Consider the following 24,315-nt stretch of genomic DNA (forward strand, 5'->3'; position numbering starts at 1 on the left):
AAAAAAAAAAAAAAAAAAAAGAGAGTGAAAAGATAAACCACGGATTGGAAGAAAACATTTGCGAAACATACATCTGATCAAGGACTATTATCCAAAATACCCAAAGAACTCTTAAAATTCAACAATAAGAAAACACACAACCCAATTAAAGTATGGGCCAACAACATCACTGATGAACATAGATGCAAAAATACTTAACAAAATACTAGCAAGCAGACTCCAACAGCACATTAAAAGGATCATACACCATGATCAAGTGGGGTTTATCCCAGGAATGCAAGGATTCTTCAATATATGCAAATCAATCAATGTGATATACCATATTAACAAACTGAAGGAGAAAAACCATATGATCATCTCAAGAGATGCAGAAAAACCTTTGACAAAATTCAACACCCATTTATAAAATCCCTCCAGAAAGTAGGCATAGAGGGAACTTACCTCAACATAATAAAGGCCATATATGACAAAGCAAGAGGGAGGAGATATGGGGATATATGTGTATGTCTGGCTGATTCACTTTGTTATAAAGCAGAAACTAACACACCATTATAAAGCAATTATACTCTAATAAAGATGTTAAAAAAAAAAAAGTATGGGCCAAAAACCTTAACAGACACTTCCCCAAGGAAGATACACAGATGGCAAATAAGCATATGAAAAGATGATCCACATCATATGTCATCAGGGAAATGAAAACTAAAACAACAATGAATACCACTACATACTTATTTAAGTGGCTGGGCTCTGAAGCTGACAACATCAAATGCTGGTGAGGATGTAGAACAACAGGAATTCTCATACATTGTTGACAGGAACGCAAAATGGTAAGATTACTTTGTTTTTTGTCTTTTGTGGCTGAGTCGCACAGCTTTCAGGATCTTAGTTCCCTGACCAGGGATTGAACCCAGGCCACAGCACTGAAAACCCAGAATTCTAAACACTAGGCCACCAGCCAACTCCTGGTACAGTTACTTTAGAATAGGGTTTAGTGGTTTCTTACAAAACTACTTATACTCTGACCACATGATCCAGCAATAGTGCTCCTTAGTATTTACCCAAATGAATTGAAAACTTATGTCCACACAAAAATCTCCACATGGATGTTTATAGCAGCTTTATCTACAATTGTCAAAATTTAGAAGCAACCAAGATGTCCCTCCGTAGGTGAAACAAACTGTGGTACATCCAGACAATGAAATATTATTCAGCTCTAAAGAGAAATGAGCTATCAAGCCATGAAAAGACATGGAGGAACTCTAAATGCATATTGCTACGTGAAAGACATCAATATGAGAAGGCTAGGTACTGTGTGATTCCAATTATATGGCATTCTGGAAAAGGCAAAACTACAGAGGCAGTAAAAAGAACAGTGGTTGCCAGGGATGCAGAGGCTGATTAGAGTATTTTTAGGGCAGTGAAAATACTCTGTATGATACTATAATGGTAGATATATGTCATCATACATATCTCCAAACCCACAGAATGTACAACACCAAGGGTGAACCCTAAGGTAAACTCTGGACTTGGGCTGCTGCTGATGTGTCAGTGTAGGTTCATCAGTGGTAACAAATGGACAATACCATTCTGATGGGGGATGCTGACCATGGGGGAGGCTGTGCGTGCACGAGAGCACGGGGTATTTTGGAAATCTCTATGCCTTCCTGTCAATTTTGCCGTGAACCTAAAACTGCTCTGAAGAAGAAGGTCTTACAAAATATGGCTGTAAGGACAAAATCTTCTGTGAAATCCTCTACCCATGTAAGAAGAGCTCACTGCGCCCCCTACTGGTCAGGTCCTCTCTGCCATGGGGTATCTCTCGCGGCAGCTCTGCAAAATCAAGCGTCTTTTGATGGTTTAAAAAGAAGTCGTCTTATTTTTGGTAACTCTGACTTGGGTGTGATGGACCTTAGTTTATCCTCTGCCTTATTTCAGAAGTGGAAGCTCAGCCTCCAGTTGTCTGCCAACCCAATCCTGCAAATTCTTTCAAGGAGGAAGCAGGACCCAGTTTTCGTCGGAGGATGAAGAGGAGGTGGGGAGGCTTGTCTAGGAGGATCTGATTGTGAATCAAGTCCTCGAGTCCCGGAGCTCCATCCTATCAGGGCATCAGATTTTTGTCCAGTAATGACAGACACGGGGAAGGGAGGCCAGAGATGCCCGGAGCCCTACCCCTGTCAACTCTGGTAGATCGGCAGACCCCGATGGTCATGAGAAGGGCCTGGGGGGAGGCACCCCCCACCATGGTTCTGATTTTCCAAGCCTAGACTGTGATGTCGCTGTATTAACTGGGAAACACCACATGGAAGGTTGCACGGTTTTCTTTCAGATTCCTGACTCTGAAAGGAGAAGGAATCCAGAGTTGTGGGCAGAGACCAGAGTCTCCAGGAGGAAGAGATGGAGGAAGTGAAAACCATTGAGCGAAGCTGCCCAAGTCAAAAGAACAGGGACTCTGGAGCAGCACTGGGTTTAAAATCCTCACAAGCTGTATGACTTTGGGCAAGTGACTTAACCTCTCTGTGTCTCTTCTTTGTCTGTACAATGGGATGCTGCTAGTTCAACCTTGCAGATTGTTGTTAGTGGGGGCACGAACCTGTGTCTCCTGCATTGGCAGGCGGATTCTTAACCACTGCGCCACCAGGGAAGCCCCCAGTTTGTTTTTAATTGAGATATATTTGACATATGACATCATGTGAGTTTAAGGCCTCGAACATATTAGTTTGATACATTTATATCGCAATAGGTTGCCATCGTAGCATTAGCTAACACCTCTCTCGCATCGTATAATTATCATCTAGTGTTGGGAAAAATTCAATCTAGTTTCTTAGCATGTTCAATGTTTACGATACCATTTTGTTGTCTATAATCACTGTACTGTGTATTAGGACTCATTTCTCTCCTAGTTGCAAGTATACAGTTTTCTAGTAACATTACGATCTATTCTTTGAAGTCCCGGGGAAATCTCTCCTTTGTAAATTGCCCCCAGTGACTCCCCACACAATAACCATTCCTTTCTAACCAGAGCTCTCCTTGGTACATTTCTTGTGTTTTTGCACGTGCATCTCATTTCCCTTCAAGAATTTTAGCTCCTCCAGGCCAGCCCTGTCAGATGTAGTTTTCTGCTTTTCCTCAAAGCATTTAGTAGCCCCCCAGAACACATCGAGGGCCCCCAGGCAGCTGTAAGCTGAAGGGCTGTTTGAATCTTCAGCCCTATGGGGGTTTCTGCGCTCAGCCAGTGAAGATGTTTGAGCTGGAGGATGGGAAGGTGAAATTACTGGTTTCAAAATATAAAAGAAAATGGCCCAAGTCTAAAAGCCTGATTAGGGAATTCCCCAATGGTCCAGTGGTTAGGACTCAGTGCTTTCAATGCCAAGGGCCCGGGTTCAATCCCTGGTCAGGGAACTAAGATCCCACAAGCCACGTGGCATGGCCAAAAAAAGACAAAGCATAATTAATTATTTCCATAAGACGTGTCAACCAGTCAAGTGGGTCTTAATTTAACTTTAACAAAATTACATCTAACTGTTAATTGAGGGATGAACGAACAAACAAATGTGGCTTATCCATTTGATGACACAATATTCAGCTATAAAAAGGAATGAAATACTGACACACACTACAGCATGGCTGAACCTTGAAAGCATGGTCTCACTGAAAGAAGCCAGACACGACAGGCCACGTATTGAATGATTCCATTTCTATGAAATGACCCAAAGAGGTAAATCCGTGGAGACAGAAAGCAGAGCAGTGGTGACCAGGGACTGGGGTGACAGGAATGAGGAATGACTGCTTATGGGGGGTGGGATTATCTCTTATGGTGATGAAAATGTTCTAAAATTGGTTCTGGTGTTGGTTGCACAAGTCTGCGAATATACTAAAAACCATTGAATTGTGTACTTTAAATGGGAAAATTGTGTGATATATTATCTCAATAAAGTGGTTTATAAAAAAGCACACTTATTGTGGGAAGCAGGTGCATAAGAGGAGGGGCTGGTCCACGAGGCCTGTAGGGGCCTGATGGAGGTGGTGGCTGAGGAACTCTGCTGCCTGGAGCCTAAACACCAAAGGGTGCAGGTAGATGTGGGGCTTGGGATCACGTGTGAGAGGACCCCCGGCCTCCCAGAAGACTTGCGCCCCCTCTCTGCTGGTGGTCCTAATGTGTGCAGGAGGGAGGCCTTGGGCCTGAAGGATTGAAACACCCCTCAGCTGCTGAGAGCCGTTTCCGAGGCTGGGCTGGCCCTTCTCTTTGCTTCGCCCACCATGAGTGCTGGGAAAGACAAGCCCAAAATCAGACCTCAGAACTCGATAGTGGTGACGATTACACAATGCTGTGAATGTATTCAATGCCACCAATCGCCACTTTAAAATGGTTAAAATGGTAAATTTTATATCTATTAGACCACACACACAAAAAGGCAAACCATGCTATGTTGCCTTCTGCCCTGAGAGCTTCATTTCCAAGGCTTGAAGAGGCAAACCTTTTTTTTTCCCCCTAGACTGAAAAGGGATTTTTCCCCCTCACTGGTCAGAAGCCCCTCCCTCCCTCCCCGTGCTAAGAACTTTATTGGAGGCTCCTGACTGGCTGGGTCCTCGCCCTGGAAGCCACCTCCGCCCCTTCCCATCCCCAACTCCTGTGCTGGGAGTGTGAATTGAAGCTGAGCCCTTCGCTTCGGGAAAGAAGGTTCCTTTCTGGGCTGCTCTGAGCCGCTCTGGAGAGAGAGGCTGGCTGTGTCTCCCTCGGGCCAGCGGCAGTGCCAGCGCCCATGGGGCTCCTTGGTCTGGTCCTGCTCTGGGTGCTGACGGCCGCGACTTCAGGGAGTAAGTAAAGCTGCTGCAACCCTATTCCTTCCGGGGTGGAATGGCGGCAGCCCAGATGCACTGGGGACAGTGTTTTTATAGCCAAATGTATGTTTACCTGTCCTGCTGCTGCCTCCCTTGGTTTTGCCTTTCATGGGGCAAAAGAGGGAGAGATTACAGGTGGATCCCTCATCTCTCACTCCCAACTTTCACCAACATCCTCTGGAAACTGAGACCAGATCTGAAATCCTGAGTGAGAAAATGCTGACTTCCAGGCTCCTGAGCCTGGGTGCAGGGATGCTTAGCTGTCTGCAGGGATACTAATACTCCGATGCAGGGTAACAATGTGGAATGAACTTTAATTTGTTGTCTATTTACTGCAGGAAGGTACAGGACAGTGCTATCCATTAAAAATACAATGCAAACCAATATGTAATTTAAAATTTTGAAGCAGCCACACTTAAAAAGTGTAAAAAAAAAAAAAGCAAGTGAAATTAATTTAATTATTGTACTTAACCCAATATATCTAACATATCATTAGAAAATGTAATCGATATAAAAAGTATTAACAAGATATATTTCCTGTTCCTTGAAACCCAGTGTGTACTTTATACTTAGAACATATTTCAATTTGGATGCCAAATTTTCATTGCAAATACTTGATCTCTTTTTAGATTTCTTAAAATTTCAAGTTGAAAAAGTACCTTTGTATACTAAGTTGTTTCAAACATACTTAAAAGTTTTCCAATAATTGAGCACAGTTTTTCGTTTAAATTTAATTAAAGATTTCTTCATAACGCCAGCCACATTTCACATGTGGCTGGTGGCTACTGTCCCAGACAGTGCAGGTCCGATCACAGCTGTTTTACTCACTGTATTTTCACCTATTTGCCTCTCACACAGCTGGTGTTTAGTGAATCTTGTGCTGGCTGGATATATAAATGAACGGGGATCACAACTGACATCTGAGAAAGCTGAAATGAGACTTGATTTCATTTCTGAAATGAGACGACATCAATTTCAATCCATTTCAGATCTCTCCCTAGAGGTGACGGAAAGATTTATTACCTCCCAGCACTCATTGTTTTCCCCTTCTTGGTTGATTTATTTAGTAGGATCATCGAATGGTCTTTGTTTTTCTGAAACCTTTTTTAAACTTTAGATATGTCTTTTTAAGTGCTTGAGAAATGGAAGGGAAACAGACTTGGTTCAAGCAGAATGCTCTGAGAACACACTTTACTCCTGGGAGCTTGTGTTGGACCTGGGCTTGTAGGCATCACTGCCCTCGCATAGCAGGGCGGAAAAGCAGATGTAGAGGTTCGGTGGAGCAAAGAAGCCAGAATGCTGGGTCTGTACACAACTGGGAGTTTAAAAATTATGCACACACATGTTCAATCTGACGCCCAGGGTCCAAGTGATCAGAGTTGAAAGAAAGTTGAAAGGGAGACTGATTGACTGAAATGTCTTTGAAATGTGATTTTTCTATTGATATTCTACTTTAATGCAAAGAGCATTTGGTTGGATGAGCCAAAACATTCAGGGGGGAAAAAACCCCTGCCAAATACCCTAACATGTTCTATTATTTCAAAGGGTTTAAATGGAATGGTATAAAATGCATTTTCCCCCCATTCTGGGCAAGTGTATTTTTCTTAAGGGATTAAACAGGGTGGTATGTGTAATGATTACCAGTTGAGGCACAGTGGGGTGGTTTTGAGGATAGAAATGGTATTATTGGAACGTCATTGTATGAAAATGCCTGCAGATGGACCCCTGGCTAAGGCTGTTCTGGAAGGGTATGGATGATGCCCAGGAAATGCCCAGGCGTGTGGTTGGAAGGAAGGACAAATGAGGAGTTGACAGTAGGTGGAAATGGGGAGGCTTTCAGGTGACGTTGGGACAGGCAGATGGAGAGATGCTGACCCTCCCCAGGCAGGTGGTCTGAGGATGCCCTGCAGAGTGTCCTCAGCAGCCTGAGGAGGTCCCTGGCTGTTCTGTTCATACTCTGGTTGTTCTGCAGCTTAGATGGTGGCTAAATGAGGTGTTACGAGATCTGCTGGGGAGCCAAACTAGATAACCGTCCTTTACTGCTGTAGCCTCTGGGTCTTGCCTTTGTTGGTTCACCTGTTCCTTTATTCACTCACTCATTCCTTCATGATAATGTAGTGGTTAAGGCTGTGGACTCAGGGTGCCTGGGTTGAAATGCTGGCTCCCCTCCTAACTGTGTGCTCTCCGTCTCTATGCCTCAGTGTCTTTATCTGTAAAATGGGAGTAATAATTGCCCTTACCTCAGGGGACTCTCAGGAGATTGAAGGCGTTTAATGTATAAATTGGTTGGAACAGGGCTTGGCACACGGTAACTGCTGTGCAAGTGTTAGTTGTATTCATTCATTTAATCATTCCAGTCTGTCCTGGGGATCAGGGGCTGGGGGATACAATTTTGACAAAGGTGACCAAAATAATGAAATCATTAGAGTTTCACAAGCGTTATGAAGAGAATAGGATGCTAAGATAGACTACCAGGTCTGTATCAGAGATAGACACTGAGAGGTGAGGTCAGGGAGAGATGTTTTATTGATTGATTGATTGATTGACTGATTTGGCTGTGCTGTGTCTTAGTTGAGGCATGTGGGATCTTTAGTTGTGGCATACGGGATTTAGTTCCCTGACCAGGGATCGAACCCAGGCCCCCTGCATTGGGAGTGCGGGTCTTAGCCACTGGACCACCAGGGAAGTCGCCGGGGAGAGATGTTTATGCTGAGGCCTGAAGGAGCCTAGGATGTGAGAGCAGGTGGAAGAGTGTTGAGGCCAGAAGGAACAGCATGTGCAAAGGCCTTGAGCTGGAGAAGGACCAGCATGGCTGGAGGTCAGGAGTGGGGGTGAGATGTGGCCAGAGGGGCAGACAGAGGCCAGCTCTCATGGGAAGGCTTTTATTATGAGTGCATATGGGTTGGGGTGGGTGGGGTGAGAGACTTAGGGGCTGTTAAGCAGGGAGTGATGTGACTGGATTTAGACTTTTAAAACATGACTACTGTGGGGGATGAACCGTAGACATGGGGGATAATTAGGAGGCTGCAGTTGTCTAGGTGAGAGAAGATGTGGCTTTGCCTAGAGTGATGGTGATGGAGATGGAGAGAGAGAAGGATGGAGGGAGGGAGGGAGGAATGAATAGAGGGGGGGATGGATGGGTAGATGGAGGGAGCGAGGGAGACCTGATGGAATTGGCAGCATTTGCTGGCACATGGGACTTGGGGTGATGATAAGGGAAAAGAGGGGAGGCACACACAACTCCCAGGTACCAGCTCTAGCAATGGGGTGACGGTGATGCCAGTGCCCAAGATGGGGAAGAGCAGGGTGGGGACGGGGCAGGGGGTCACTCCCAGCCCCATGAGAGAGAGGAGAGCTGGAATTATCTCTTTTTGTCCCCTTGGCCCCCGGACCCTTAAATGTCCTCTTTCAAGAGCAGGTCAGCAGCCCACGGGGTGGGGCTGTCGCGTGCCTCCTCCTGGCCTTGCCCTGCTTCCATCTGATTTGTGGTTTCAGAAATTCCAGACTCGCCGGTGGAGCAGGCGGCCTCTTGCATGACTTCATGCTCAGGTGAGCAAGTCTCTCCGGAGACCTTATTACACTTCTGGTGACGCTGAACCTGAGACAGGGCCGGTAGGTGGTTGGGGAGGCGAAGCTGACCACTGCCAGGTGTGATGAGGGACAACCCCAGAGGGCCTTGGCCACATTCCCAGGGAGGCCATTTGGGAGGAGCAAGACCTGTTCTGCAAAGGCCACCAAGTCACCAGCATTTAGAGAAGCAAATAGCACCCTCAGCTTAGAACGGCCTTAAGCCATCCCAGCCCTAAGGCCGCTGGGCTTTTTCCTCATACCTCGTGGTCTCCAGGTGGAGTAAAAGACTTCAGCCAAGTGATTCTATTTGCATCTTGGGGTAGAGTAGATTAGAGAAACTTGGGGCAAATTGTTTGGAAAGAAGCATTTTGGGAATGTGAGATGTGGTTATATTTGAGCACAAAGAAATTAAAATGAATGTTAATTCAATTCCAAGCCCAGGAAAAGGGGGAGGTGTCATAATTAATAATTTAATAGTATTTTGCAATTGGCCCGCTGGTCTAAAGAGAAGGTTCAAGAATCATAGACTCTGATAAACCATAATGGAAAAGAATGTCTATATGTGTATAACCAAGTCACTTTGCTGTACAGCAGAGATTGGCACATTGTAAATCAACTAGATTTCAATTAAAAAAATAAATAAGAAAGAAAGAAAGAATCACAGACTGCTCCCTAGATCTGATCTTCCCCAGAGCACCTACTTCACCTCCCCACTACCTCCAATACCTCTAGACTGGCCAGCCCTACGGCTCTGTTTTCTGTAAAGATCAGGATAATCTCTCCAACCCACCTCCTGCCCCCACTGATAACCACCAAGGCAGTAGGTGAGGAATCAGACTGCCAAGGTTTGGATCTCAGCTGTGCAACCTTGGGTAAGTCAGTTAACCTCTCTGAGCCTTGGTTTCCAACTCTGTAAAATGGAGAAAATAAGAGTGCCCACCTCAAAGTTGTTATGAGGCTTCCATAAGTTAATATAAAATAGATCAGTGGTTCTCAGCAAGGATGATTGTATCTCCCAGGGACATTTTGCAAATTCTGGAGACATTTTTGCTTGTCACAACTGGGGTGTGCTACTGGCATCCAGTGGGTAGAGGCTGGAGATGCTGCTAAACATCCTACAGTGCACAGCAGAATTATACGGCCCAAAATATTAATACTGCCGAGGCTGAAAAACCCTGATGTGTATACAGCTCTTAGAAGAGGGCCTAGAACATGAAACACTGGGTAACATTTATTAAGCACTTATTGTTATTATCTTTATTTTCTCCTTCACTCTCTTGGGGTCTGCAGCCACCCAGCCTTCCCCTGAGCTGGGAGCAGGCAGCTCATAGACCAAAGGAGAGAGGGAGGTGGCAGTAAGGATGGCTAAGTAGTCCAGGTGGAGTTGAGTCTCAAAAGGTTTTGGATTGTCAAGGTGACACTGCGTCCTCTGCCCTCCAGGTTCAGCTGATCCCCACCTCCCCCTGGGCACCAGATACACCTATCACTTTTCCACCAACACCAGCACCAGCCTGCAGGGGGCCCGGGAGGAAGGGAGTGGCCTTGGTCTCCAAGGCTTGGTCACCCTTGATGTGCTTGGCCCCTGCCAGATGGCTTTACGGGTGAGTATCTTTGGGTAACCAGGAGGTCATGTTGACATGGGGGACGGCCAAGGGGAAGCCACAGTCCCCTGAAATTTCCCATTTGTCTGATAAATGGAGAGGAGCTTTCTGAGGAAGCTCAAATTCAGCGAGTGAGGGCTCTAGAGTAACGTGGGAACATGGTGCCATTTTGGTTGTAGGAGGTACCGTGGTAGGTCCAGTGCGGGGAGGAGCAGGGGTTAAAGAAGGAGTGAAGGGTATTTCTTGGAGCAAGTAGAGCCACAGGATGGGGACAGGCTGTGTCCTTGGGAGGACTGAGGGTCACAACTGGGGAAGCTGCAAGTCCCAGGGGTGAGCAAAGTCAAAGCAAGTTAAGGTCTTGTAGACAAAGGAGCAGACTAGGGTGGACACAAAGGCCTGGTTGGGGCCTCCAGGCCTCCCCTGGGTTCCTTTGTATAGGCACACCTCAGAGATATTACAGGTTCGGTTCCAGGCCACTGAAATGAAGCAAATATTGAAATAAGGCAAGTTACACAAGTTTTTGGGTTTCCCAGTGCATATCAAAGCTATGTTCACACTATACTGTAGTCTGTTAAGTATGCAATAGCATGATGTCTAAAGAAAGTACATGCCTTAAATAAAAAGTATCTTATTGCTAAAAAATGCTAATTATCATCTGAGCCATCAGTGAGTTGTACTATCTAATAGTAACATTAAAGATCACTTACACAGCTCATGCTAACAAAATAATAATGAAAAGGTTTGAAATCTTTTTAAAATTACTAAAATGTGACACAGAGACAAAATGAGCAAATGTTCTTGGAAGAATTGTGTTGATAGATTTGCTTGATGCAACCTTCAGTTTGTACAATAAAAAATGCAATATTGGGCTTCCCTGGTGGCGCAGTGGTTGAGAGTCCACCTGCCAATGCAGGGGACACGGGTTCGTGCCCCAGTCCGGGAAGATCCCACATGCCGTGGAGCGGCTAAGCCCGTGAGCCATGGCCGCTGAGCCTGCGCGTCTGGAGCCTGTGCTCCGCAACAGGAGAGGCCACAACAGTGAGAGGCCTGCATACTGCAAAAAAAACGAAAAAAAAAAAAAAAAAAAGCAATATCTGGGAAGCATGATAAAATGAGGTATGCCTATACTGGGCAGTGGTGGTGTTAGTACTGGCTTCAGTCAAGGTGGAATTATGAGGTAGATTCTCTTGGTGGTTGTAGGTTTCTTTTTCATCAAGATTTTCCTGAAGCTCCTCCATGTTCTTGCAAGTGGAAATGCCTGCCCATTCTTCTCTGTCCCCTTTCTGATGACTCTCACGTGTTTCCTGGACAAAGCCTCCCACCCTGCCTAAATGGTCTCTTAGTTTTCATTAAAGTCTTATGTCCTACTTGGGAAGCGTTTTTGAACTGGCTGGAGCACTTGCTGACAAGAGTTTCTCAAAACTGCTTTGGGGGATTCCCTGGCTGTCCAGTGGTTAGGACTTGGCGCTTTCATTGCCAGGGCTGGTTGGGGAACTGAGATCCTGCAAGCCAGGCGGCGGCAAAGAAACAAACAAAAAACAAAACCCAAACTCTTTTGTTATGTTTCATGTAGACCTCCGGATGGGGTCTTTTATGGGGTGGCTCTGAGCTGCCTCTGAATTCTTAAACTACCCAAAATGTTAGTCCTGGTCAGAGCTGCCACTTTACTAGTCTTTGCTGTCCTTTAATGTCTATCAAAACACTAGTAGTTGTTTTTTCTGCAGGGCCAGTTTTCACAAGGCAAATTGTGTACTGCGGTTTTATTTGCTTGTTTGCTTTGTTTTTAGCATTAATAAAATTGATAATGTCTAATGTTGGCAAGGGTAGAAAGAATTGGCTCATTTCAAAGATTTGTGGCACAGGGACTTCCACTGCAGGGAGCACGGGTCCAATCCCTGGTCGGGGTATTAAGATCCCACAAGCCACGTGGCGCAGCCAAAACAAAAAACAAAAAAATCTATTTGTGGCATAAATGGAAAATTTACAGCCACTCAGGATGCAATCAATTAAATATATTTTTGAGGGAAAAGGGTGAAAATAAGTATTGAGAACAATGAATTTCACTGATTAAACACTCCTCTGTAGCCACCCCCAGATCAAGACACCCCCATAACCGCCCTCATTCTCTCTTCCAGTCACTTCTGCCAAAGGTTCTCCTGAGTTCTAGCACCATAGATTAGTTTTGCCTGTCTTTGAACTTCTCTTTAAATATTTATTTATTTATTTAGGCTGCGGCCGGGTCTTAATTGCGGCATGCGGGCTTCTTAGTTACGGCATGTGGACTCCTAGTTTCAGTATGCAGGCTTCTTAGTTATGGCACGTGTGATCCAGTTCCCCGACCAGGGATCGAACCTGGGCCCCCTGCATTGGGAGCTCAGAGTCCTACTCACTGGACCACCTGGCAAGTCCCTGAACTTCTCTTTAATGGAATCATACAGGATGTTCTCTTTTGTGCCTGGCTTCTTTTTATTTTGATTAAAAAAAAATTTTTTTTATTGTGGTAAAATGTACATAACATAAACTTTACCATTTTAACCATTTCAAGTGTACAATTCAGTAGCAATAAGTATATTCCTAATGTTGTGTAACCATCACCACTCTCCATATCCAGAACATTTCATCATCCTGAACAGAAGCACTGTACCCCTTAAACACTAACTCCCCTTTTCTCCTTCTCACAGCCCCAGGTAACCTCTATTCTACTTTCTGTCCCTATGAATTTGCCAATTCCAGGTGTCTCATGTAAGTGCAGTCACTTATCACAAACAACTCACGGTCAACTTGTGACCTTTTGTGTCTGGCTTCTTTCACCTTTTATAAGGTCTTCAAGGTTCATCCATATTGTAGCATGTAGCAGAATGTCATTACCCCCCCCCCCTTTTTTTTTTAATATGATACTTTCCAGCTTTGCTTCTTTTTAAATATTTATTTATTTATTTTGGCCACGCTGGGTCTTTGTTGCAGCACGCGGGCTTCTTCGTTGTGGCATGTGAACTCTTAGTAGCGGCATGCATGTGGGATCTAGTTCCCTGACCAGGGATAGAACCTGGGCCCCCTGAATTGGGAGTGTGGAGTCTTAACCACTGGACCACCAGGGAAGTTGCCCCCACCTTTATTTTTAAAATATGTTGGTGTTGTATTTTAATTCAAAGTGTATATTTTTATTTTTAAAAATTTTTTGGCCACACCACACGGTATGTAGGATCTTAGTTCCCCGACCAGGGATCGAACCCATGCCCCTGCATTGGGAGCAGGGAGTCTTGACCGCTGGACTGCCAGGGAAGTCCCCAGGACTTCATTCCCTTTTAAAAAATTAGGTTTTGTTTTTTTATTGTAAAAACCCTATAAAGTTTACCTTTTTTTCATATTTATTTATTTGGTTGCGTTGGGTCTTAGTTGTGGCAGGCAAGCTCCTTAGTTGTGGCTCACAGGCTCCTTATTTCAGCTCTCCGAAATTGTAAAAACCCTATAAAGTTTACCTTTTTTTCGTATTTATTTATTTGGTTGCGTCGGGTCTTAGTTGTGGCAGGCAAGCTCCTTAGTTGTGGCTCACAGGCTCCTTATTTCAGCTCTCCGACTTCTTAGTTGTAGCACATGGGCTTCTTAGTTGCAGCACATGGGCTCCTTAGTTGTGGCAGGTGAGCTCCTTAGTTGTGGCTTGAGGGCTCCTTAGTTGTGGCTTGCTGTCTCCTTAGTTGCGGCACGCAGGCTCCTTAGTTGCGGCATGCGAACTCTTAGTAGCAGCATGCATGTGGGATCTAGTTCCTGGATCAGGGATAGAACCCGGGCCCCCTGCATTGGGAGCGTGGAGTCTTAACCACTGCACCACCAGGGAAATCCCAATTTACCCTTTTTTTTGCGGTACGCGGGCCTCTCACTGTTGTGGCCTCTCCCGTTGCGGAGCACAGGCTCCGGACGCGCAGGCTCAGCAGCCATGGCTCACGGGCCCAGCCGCTCTGTGGCGTGTGGGATCTTCCCGGACCGGGGCACGAACCCGTGTCTCCTGCATCGGCAGGCAGACTCTCAACCACTGCGCCACCAGGGAAGCCCCAGTTTACCCTTTTAAAGTGTGCAGTTCAGTAGTTTTTTTTTAAAAAAAATCTCTCTCCTGTCTCTACTAAACTTTTAAAACATATGCTTTAAAAATACAGTTATCATGGATAGCTTTCAAGCAAGTGGTCAGACATAAGCGGTATTGGTAATGTGGCCGAGGGATTCATTGTCCTGGACCACATCTCAATGTCAAGTGGAACTGTATTTCACCCTAAGATTTCAAGCCTGGGTTACTGGGGAGGTGACAGACCCTCTGTCGGGGGAGGGGAGCTGGTGTTGAGGAGACGGGAATTAGGTTTTAGACAAGATGAATGAGGAATAGTTACTTTGAAAAAGTGAAATCACGGGGCGGTGAAACCATGTGATACTATAACGGTGGATACATGTCATCATACATTTGTCCAAACCCATAGAATGTATGACACCAAGGAACCCATATGTATACTACGGACTCTGGGTGATAATGACGTGTCAGTGTAAGTTCTTCAGTTGTAACAAATGTTCCACGCTGGTGGGGATGTTGATAATGGGGAGGCTGTGCATATTTGGGGGCAGGGAGTATATGGGAAATCTCTGTACCTTCCCCGCAATGTTGCTATGAACCTAAAACTGCTCTAAAAATACTCTAATTAAAAAAAAAAAATGAAACCAGTCAGGTTAGGGATGCAGGTTTTAGGGGTGATTTTATTCATCTTTAGAGAGCCCATCTTTTGCAATAAGTACACACACACACACTCACCCTCCCAAACACACACGTGCAACCATGGTGCTACTGGGACATCCAAGTCTTTTATTCAAGATGACAATGGTTTTTTTTTGGTTTGCTTTGCAATCCTAACTTAGTTTTGTTTATACCGTGGAGCCATATGAATCTCTCACTCAAAGTTCCAGGGCCTTTTGGGGCAAAACGAGAAGCTAATGAGAACTTTCTGTACATTGAGTGGGGAGCAGAGGTGCCTGGCTATTTAAATTATTTATCCCTAGAGACATCCGGCATCTACCAGCCCGACACTAGACCCTTCCGCTCAAGGGATGGATCTCTCTGCCTAACCCTCCACGTGGGTCATGCTGGGTCCCAGAACTACTTTAGGTGGTGCCGGTGCTGGTGCGGTCCTGGAATTCCCCAGGAGAGGTCACCAGCTCTCCGTGCTTTCTGCTTCAGCTCCAACACTTCCAGGTGACATCCATCCTGGGGTCCAAGGTGGAAGTTCTGAAGGAGTCAGAGAGTTTGAGGTAAGACGCTGGGCCTTGCTCCCGATGGGGCTGGATATGTGAGCCCTGCTCCCTCTTCCAACGGCCGCCGGGCACTGGGTGCACCAAATTATATTGGAAGAACCCGATTCGGGTGACCCTGCTGCAGCAGAAAGAGGCTGTCTCGGACTGAAGTTCAAAGAGGTTCCACCTTTGTTTTGACCGTGTAAACTCCCAGACCATTGATGAGGACCATTGTGAGCTGTCGTGATGTGGGAGCCTTGAATGAGTCCACATTGCCTCAGGCGGCCTTCCCTTATCTGGTGGAAGGAACTCGCCCCATATTTTCCTGGCTGTCACGCCCAGCATGTCTAGATTTTGTGTCTGCCCAGCACCCTCTGGCCTTCATCCTTAAGAACATTCTGGAAGACACTGGGCACCCATTGAGGTCTGCCCTTCTCCTTCCCCACCCCTGCAAAGATGGGGGTTTTCCTGGAGACCCATAGCTTCTCCCTTCCCAAGCCAAGCTCCCCTTTGTGACTCAGCCAAGCCTGGAATTCTCCCTGGGCTGTGTTTCCCAGGGCTCCCGGCAGCGGCTTCAGTGGCCTCAAACTCAGTCCAGCCACCAGCCTGAGGACAAGCCCATCTCCACAGATTCCTCTTCCTTTTTTATTGCAAATTCATTTGTTAAAAAAATAAAGCCTTTGTGTGGGCATACAGGGATGGGGGATGCTGCTGTGGGGGCAGATGGAGCCCTACTGAAAAGCTTAGGGTGGTCTTCTCGGAGGGGACAGCCTGGGCTATTGTCCCTGGACGCCTCGTCAGAAATGCGAGTGGGCAGGGCTGTCAGCTCCTGAGAGACCAGACTGACACTAGCTATTCTGGAAGGGGCGGGCGCCATTAGCATTTCTCTAGCCCGAGGCCTGAGGCCCTGGGGGCTGCTTCCAGTGGGGGTAGGGTTGGGGGGCCCAGGCTCCACTGGGAGCTGGAGAGGGGGCGGTAGCCTCCCCGGGAGATTCAATAGGGCCACTTTTATCCCTCAAGATTCTGCTTGCTGGCTAGCTGGTGGGGTTTGGGGTTTTAGCAGTTTCTCCTTTATCGTGGGGCATCTCTATCTTCCACCTCCATCCACTGTCGACAAAGGTGGGCACTCCCCCAGCCCTCACCCCCGACCTGCCCCATCCCCTCCCTAACCAGGCCATACCAGACACAGGCTCCTTGTTGTCAGGCGAGGGGTGGCAGGAAGAGAGTATTGGGCAGAACTCTGGTCCCAGCTCCTCGCAGACTGGCTGTGTGATCGCCTCCAGTAGCTCCCTCCATCCCATTTCCTCCTCTGTACAGTACTGGAGTCTCAGACACTTCCAGCTCAGGGTTCCTGAGACCTGTGACTCTGAGCCATGCTGCCTGGGTTAGAATCCCAGCTGTGGCCCTGAGCGCTCTGAGCCTTAAGCTTCCTCATACACAGCGTGAGTGGGGGATGCGTCCTCCCTGGTGAGCTGGGAAAATGAGAAGCTTTGCAATGCAGGATGCCCTTGGAAACTCAGCTTTTTGTTTATTCAAGCTGGGTTGACACAGGTACATTTCGTCCAAGTGGCCGCAAGGTTGGGAGCAGCTTGGAGCAGAGAGTTGGCTGCCTCCTGTGTTGTTTGAGAAGTAGCTGGAGAGCTGAGCTGAGCAGAGGAGGGAAGCGGGACCATTTGGGGGGATATGGGGGTACCTGGGTGCTTCCCATGGGACTGACCTATGGGGTGGCACGCAGGAGGGTCAGGGATGTTCTGGCCCTGATGCGGAAGAGGTGGCCTGGGACCTTGGAGGGGTCCCCCTGACGCCCGGTCCCCGCGCAGTGCCGCTCTGGGCCGCGTGCCGCTGCGCTTCGTCCTGCAGGCAGGGCGCGTGTCACGCCTGTGTCCTGGCCACCCCGAGCCGCGCTGGACGCTGAACGTGAAGCGCGCTGTGCTGAGCCTCCTGCAGGGTCGCCCGGGCACCCGCAGCCCCCAGACCGTCGAGGAGGTGAGGTTCGAGCCTGGAGGGGGTGGGTGGTCGAGTGAGGGGGGAGCAGGGGGCTGACTGGGCCCCGCTCGCCCAGGAGGATATCCTGGGCAGGTGTCCCACCATGTACCAGCAACGCGGAACCAGGCTGCACAAGACCAAGGACCTGGCGCAATGCTCCCTGCGCAGGGTGCGCGCCTCCCTGCGCTCCCAGGCCCTGCCCGCAGCGGAGGTGAGTACCGTGCCCGAGACCCTCCCATCCTCTTTGCAGTGCCGCCTTCTTTCCCCTCCTCCCTCCTTAGCCCCCTCCCTCCTTAGCCCCCCTCCCTTTTCTCTTTATTCTCTGCTCCCCCCCCTCCATCTCTCAGCCCTTCTGCCCACCACCCTGCTCCCCTCCCGCTGCTTCTGTCCTTTCCCTTCCCCCCACTTCTCTCATCCTCCTCTCCCTCCACCCCTCACCCTACCCCCTCTTCTCCCCTCCTCTTCCCCTCTCCTCCTCTTGGGTCCGTAGCTCCCTGCAGGTGAAAGTGTTGTGTAAATAGTAAGCAACTGTATAAGGATAAGGGATGATCCCTGCTAACACGATTATACAAAGCCTCAGCATCTAGAGGCTGATGCAGGACTGCAGACTCTGGTGGTGGTATTCATCTTCCAGCTGAGGCTTTATCGTTCCTCTCCTTGGGGTTACTGCTTACTGCACGTTCTTGCTTTTCTTGGCCTTCCACCTCTCTCTATGGGGAGGGGGGTGCTGAAGCTCCAAGGTAGCCCCCAGAGGGCTCCCCCGCAGCGGGCTGCCCCCCAGCCTTGGCCCTTGCTGCTGGTTTCAGGGGCCCCGGGGGGGGTTCCCTCACTGCCAAGGCCTGGCCTGAGCCTCTGCCTCTTCCCCTCACGGTCCAGGAGGCCTTCCGCCTGACCTGCGTCCAGAGTTTCCAGGCTGGAGTGCTGGGGGAGGCATCCTGCATGGAGCTGGACACCGTGGGGCCCCTCTCCGGGGAGGCAAGTGCTGTGCAGATGTGGACCCTTTCCTCGCTCACCCTGCTGTATGAGGTGCCCCAGGACCCGGCTGTCGCAGGTGAATGAGGGTGGGTACAGAGACCCTTAGTTGAGCCTCACAGCCTCCTCTGGCCAGAGGGGCTCAAGCAAGCCTAGGCTCCATCCCTCTGTCCCTGTCTGGACACTCTTGAACTGTTTCTGAAAGTGACCATCGTCAGGAGAGTGAGCCTCTCTTTCTAGAAGTTTCTCTCGGCTCACATGGCCCAGGCTTGGTCTTGGCCTCCTCCCTGGGTGGTCCTCAGTGGAGATGGAATCTTCTGGTTCCCAGCTTTTGTGGGAGAATCCACCTTACATCTGATGACCTTTCAACCTGACCATTTTGGGGGCAGACTGACTCAGGTTTCCTGATTTTCTGGAAAGTTCCTGCCAACATGTAGCATCCCCTGGAGCTTGGGTCCCTTCTATGATTTCGCACAGAAAGAAACAAGCAAGGCATGCATCTGAGGAAAAGAGTTGTTTGTTTTTGTTCTTGTTTTCCATGGTGGAAAAATGGCTATTTCCCTGAATAATGAAATAAGGGTAGTTAGTTCTTACTGCTGACAGTTTGGAAGGATTTACTGTGGGCCAGTATCTGTGCTGAGGGCTTTATGGGGATTATTTAATTTAATTCTCATCATGACCCCATTAGGAAGTTACTGTTATTATTAGTTGTATTTTTCATTTAAGGAAAATGTTTCCAAGAGATAAAATGACTTGTTTGAAGTCACAGAGCTAATGAGAGCTGGGACTTGGACCCCCGGGGTCTTTTCTGTAGCCCTGGTGGGTTGAATCATGTTTGCCTCGGAGGACAGACTCCCTGCCTGCACCACCCTGGGGAGAACCCAGCAGGTGGGGACTGAAGCCCTGGGTCTTCCCAGCATTCCCTCTGGCTCCACGGAGCCCAGGCTGAGATCCCAGGCTGACCTGCCCCCTGAGCCCTCCCTCAGGCACAGACACTGACAGTGACTGGGACATCTAGTGTCAGGACCTGTGGTTCCCCGTTGAGTAGAATGAGCTTTTCATACATACATTTTTTAAACAGCTGTAGTTGAGATGTAATTCACATACTGTGCAACTCATTTATTTAAAGTGAACAATTCAGGGAATTCCCTGGTGGTCCAGTGGTTACAACCGGTGCTTTCACTGCTGGGGTCCTGGGTTTGATCCCTGGTTGGGGAACTAAGATCCCCGTAGCTGTGTGGCGTGGCCAGGAAAAGAAAAAAAAGTCAAGTGAACAATTCAGTGGCTTCTAGTAGAGTCAGAGCTGTGCATCTATCATCACAATCAACTTCACTACGTTTTCATCACCCCAAAAGAAACCTTGCACCCATTTGCTGTCACCTCCTGTTCCCTCAGCTCCTGGCAACCACGAATCTACTCTCTTCATTAGTCCATTCTGGACATTTCATGTAAATAGAATCATATAGTATGTGACTTTTTTTTTTTTTTTTTCTTTTTTCGGCTGCACTGTGTGGTATGCAGGATCTTAGTTCCCTGACCAGGGATCAAACCTGTGGCCCCTGCAGTGGAAGCGCCGAGTCTTGACCATTGGACCGCCAGGGAAGTTCCCAGTATGGGGCCTTTTATGACTGGCTTCTTTCACTTCCCAGAATGTTTTCAAGGTTCATGCATATTGTAGCATGTGTCACAGCTGAATAACCCTCCATTGCATGGATGAAGTTTTCATGTTTTCTCTGTCAGTCCCAAGAGGGCTTTGGAGTCAGCTTATTTGGCCATCCCTTACTGATGGGCACATAGGCTGTTGCCCATCTTTTGCTGTTAGCAGTAACACTGCCATGATTTTCCTTATGCATGTTCCCCTCACCTGTTGCCAGAAACATGCTGAAGGAAGCGTTGGCAGGGTGAGGGCGTGGCTCCCAGGGGTCCTTCTACTCACTGTGGCGTGTCCCCCATGCGGTCATCCCTGGCCAGCACTTCCCATCTCAGATCCAGACGATGGAGACTTAACCCCAAGCAGCCTGTTGTACGAATGGGAGGAGACACCGTCCCAGGCTACGGTGGCCATGGTGGCTGCATCAGTGAGGAAGCTGTGCCTGGCTCAGACCACAAGCTTCGAGGTAAGTGGCTTCTCCAGCCACAGGCCAGAATCTGCCTGGGGCCTGGTTCCCTGGGACACCTTCCTCTTCCTACCAGATCCTTTACGGTCTACTTGCTCAGATGTTCAGTATCAGGACTGCTGTGTACTGTCGGGTAGGTTGTGCACTGCACAGCTATGCCTGGTTGTGAAAGCAAAGAAGGGGAAGAAATCTAGCTGGTGTGTGCAAGCCTTGGCCTAGTGCAGGTTGGATATGAGCTTAGAGGAGGCCTTTTTCTCCTCTGTCTTTGGGCAAGTGGTCCTTTTGGGCTCATGGACTAACCTTCTGGACCTGGCCTGTCCTAGAGATCTCTCAGGAAATCTCCAGCCGTACCCAAGCCTCAGCCTTGAGGAGTTTCCACCAAGTCAAAAACACATGGCCCAGGCCTTCCTTGGAATTCCCAGCTGTTTAAAGTCAAGGGGTGGACATGATGTCGAGGTCTCGTAGCTCAGAGAGGTTCAGAGGTCTCTGAGACATCTGTCTGGTTCCCTCCTTTGTGACTGATGACACTGTTTCTGAGAGTACCAAGGCCATGCTGTGATGATGTGCCTTCTCCCTGCCTGCTTTGTTCTGAGACAGAGCCCTCCACCTGCCTGTAAGAGGAGAGCCCTGAGGAAGGCGTAACGCCCTCCCTGGGGAAAGAAAATGATGCATCTGGGCTCCGTGTGGAGCCTGCCTTCCCACGTTCTCCTCCTGATGGGACATTCCACATCACAGGAACAATGTTCCTATTGGCAGGGCCCTGGCTTGACTAGCCTGTGAACTCTTCGGTTTGTTCAGCAAGATGAGGGGCTTACTCTGTGCCCTTATGATGAATGAGACAGAAATAGTCCCCGCTTTCCCAGAGCCTAAGATCCAGCGTGGGGGAGATGGATGGTAACCATTGCAAATGTACAAGGGTTTTAGCTGTTGATGGGCACTGAGAGAACAGAGCAGGGATGTGGCTGAGTGGCCACCTTAGGCCAGGGGTCTAGCAGGGTACACTGGAGTTGAGACCTGGGCTGCTCCCTTGGGAATCCAGGGGACTAGCGCTCCAAAAGGAGGGTTTGGCCAGGGCCAAAGTCCTGAGTCTGAACCTCGCTGGGCGTGTTTGGGGAGCACGCAGCTCAGCCTGGCTGGAGCTCGATGGTGAGGACCGGTGGGGTCAGGTCCTGCAGGGCCTTGTGGTCAGGATGCCTTCCAGAACATTCTAGGCCCATAGTAATCTTTGTTGTAACATCCCTGCCATCCACAGCTCAGGGCTGGATGTCACCAGTGACATTTTGAGGACTTTCACTGTGTCCACTATTTCTGCCCATCTCAGCGTTGCTGATGACTTCAGCATGACAGCCCTAGCCTTTCCTGGAAGGCATTAAAGATGCTGGGATTTTTCTGATTCAAGTCCCAGGGCCTGTGTGCCGAGGAGAGAAGCATGGGGTGTTTTTACTTTGATCCCACAGCAGCCTGGGAGGGTTCAAAATATACTTGCTTGTTGACTTGGGGTGCCGCAAATTTATAAATGCCTGTTTCACTGGCTGCTTTCATAGGACCGAGGACTTGGGGGCTGTCATGTACCCAGCTGGACAGAAGTAGGTCGTTCCAGGTGTGGACAGGGCTGGGTGCGGCACCACTTCTAGGCATGGTGCCAGGTGTGCCAGGCACACCCCCTGCCCTCCGGAAGCTCGGCTTTCTGGGCAGCACTTGGGTAGGGGGCCTGTCAGATATATGGATGCCCAGACCCCAACCTTTGACGTCCTGGCCTGGCAGGTCTGGGCTGGGAACCAGCATCTGGGTGCAAAGCTTTGTGTTTCTCGGTGTTGCTCACGTGAAGTCAGTGGAGAAGGATGTTGTGAGGCCAGTGCCCGTCCAGCCCCAGCCTCAGATCCAGGAGTGCCTTTACTGCCGGAAATGTCTCCATCTGGAATTCTCAGCACCAGAGGCCCTCGTGGATGCCTCTGGCTGCGTGAGGCGAAGCGTTTAGTTCAGAAGAGAACAGGGCTGGGGGCATCCAGACTGGGGTTAGCCCCCCTCGGTCCCTGGGGGGCTGGGCTGAGATGGCTCAGACCCTTGTGTCCTGCTCAGATGCAGGAAGCAGAGCCAGGTCCCACTGCGCCTGGGATCATGGGCCCCAGGGGGCTGGGGAGACAAGTAGAGAGGGGAAGAGGGGTGAAGGGGGCATGTGGGGGAGGCATGAGATGCAGTTTTAAATGATGGATGCCTGGGAAGGCCTCACGGGGGAGGTGATGTTGAGTAAGGACCAGGAGGAGGTGAGGAGTGAGTGGGGTGGACAGGGGTTTGGGGGGGAGGACTGCCAGAGGGGGTGGGCCCAGCATGTGCGCCAGGGCAGGAGCTGCACAGTGAGCGAGTTTCAGCACCAGTTTGAGTGGCAAGGAGGCCTTGTGACTGGAGCGGAGTGGGAGGGTGAGAGGGGACAGGGTCACCCCCTTAGGGGGGCACACAGATTGCTTAGTTCCCGGACCAGGGACTGAACCCACTCCCCCTGCAGTGGAAGCACAGAGTCTTAACTACTGGACCGCCAGGGAAGTCCCCAGATTGCTTTTACTCAGGGTAAATGAGGAACCTTGGAGGGTGTTGTGATCTGATGTACATTTCAATGCTCACATTCTGGCTGCGGGTGGAGAATAGACTGAGGGCCAATGGGATGTCGGGAGACAGGTTAAGAGGCTGTTACAATAACACAGGTAGGAGATGAAGGAGGCTTGGTCTGGGGTGATAGCGGGGGTGGGGTGGGGAGAAGAATCAGATTCAGATATAACGTGGAAAAAAACATCTAAGAATATGTTGAATATGTATAAAATACGTTGAATATGTCATCAGTAAATACAGACTAGTACATATGCACATACCGAATGCATATTGAACACTCACACATGTACACACACATTATACGTTTTGCTTGTGTATAGCAGGGACTCGTGTGCAGCTGGCTGTTCACTGTTTCAGGGACCGGGAGGGAGCCAAGGCTCATGCTCATTGCTCTCTGGAATCCTTGATCTCGTGGGCCTCGCGCGAGTCAGAGAGCAGCCCCAAGGAAAGGGCCCTCAGCCCTGCGAGGTGTGGTCCAAGCCCACCAGCTAGTGGCTGACAGAGCGGGCTGTTAGTCCAGGCAGCCTGGCCCACAGCGAGGATTCTCACCCTGGCACTCCTGACTCCTTGGGCTGCCTTGTGCACTTTCGGATGTTCTGCAGCATTCCTGAGCATTACCCACTAGATGCCAGCATCACCCACATCCCAGTCATGCTAACCCAGAGTGTCTCCAGAGGCTGCCAGCGTCCCCTGGGGAGCACAGTCACCCCCACTGAGAACCGCCGCTCTACATCCTGTGTCCTAACCTGTCTCCTCCCGTCTGGCCCCCTGACTGGGCACTTCCCCTGACAGAGGTGGCTCGGGGCCAGGCGTGCTGTGGGCCTGTGTCTCCCCTCCTGGAGACTGGCAGTGCCGGCCCCAGAGGGTGCATGGCGGCTGCCCTGTATTTATAGTGCTAACAAGGAAGCAAATTGTTCCCACTAGGGAGGTCCCCTGGGCTGGGGGTGAATTACCAAGGACCTTGTTCCTGAAAATGGCTTTTCAGGGATGCTTTGGTGCACATCAAGCAGTGCCTTGGCCTCCCCGGGAGGACTGAGGGCCCGTCGGTTACCGGGGGGACCGACCCCGTGGGCTTCAGCTAAGAATGCCTTTGCCCCCTCCCCATTGCTGATGGGCAGGAGACAAGATTGGTTTTTCAGTCTGGAAACAAAACCAGGACTCAGGACTCAATGGAGAGAAAATTCCCCAGCCTGCCCCCTCTGCAGAGAGGCCCCCCGAGTTTCCAGGTGGTGGGCAGCGGGCTGGGATGGCCAAGAGCGTGATGGAGTGAAGGAGAGGATGGGGAGAGAAGCAAGGCGGGTCGGGCCCCACCCCTTCCCAGGGCTGCCGGGGAGGATGCCTGGGGAGGGCACAGCTCC

At 49.3% G+C, this 24,315-nt stretch overlaps 1 protein-coding gene across 1 annotated transcript in view; it reads left to right on the forward strand.

Annotated features, from left to right (window-relative positions):
- The first annotated feature begins 4,760 nt into the window (after positions 1 to 4,760).
- LOC112399289 (apolipophorins-like) overlaps positions 4,761 to 24,315 on the forward strand; it is a 52,658-nt gene continuing 33,103 nt past the window's right edge. The window contains exons 1-8 of the mRNA XM_024744363.1: positions 4,761 to 4,815; positions 9,850 to 10,010; positions 12,692 to 12,697; positions 15,226 to 15,296; positions 17,099 to 17,264; positions 17,341 to 17,475; positions 18,141 to 18,315; positions 20,208 to 20,353. Coding sequence (XP_024600131.1) covers positions 4,761 to 4,815; positions 9,850 to 10,010; positions 12,692 to 12,697; positions 15,226 to 15,296; positions 17,099 to 17,264; positions 17,341 to 17,475; positions 18,141 to 18,315; positions 20,208 to 20,353 — 915 coding nt within the window. The remainder of the gene's footprint in view (positions 4,816 to 9,849; positions 10,011 to 12,691; positions 12,698 to 15,225; positions 15,297 to 17,098; positions 17,265 to 17,340; positions 17,476 to 18,140; positions 18,316 to 20,207; positions 20,354 to 24,315) is intronic.

The sequence above is a fragment of the Neophocaena asiaeorientalis genome, unplaced genomic scaffold (genome assembly GCF_003031525.2).
Source record: "Neophocaena asiaeorientalis asiaeorientalis breed wild unplaced genomic scaffold, Neophocaena_asiaeorientalis_V1.1 scaffold91, whole genome shotgun sequence".
In the NCBI taxonomy this organism is placed as follows: domain Eukaryota; kingdom Metazoa; phylum Chordata; class Mammalia; order Artiodactyla; family Phocoenidae; genus Neophocaena; species Neophocaena asiaeorientalis.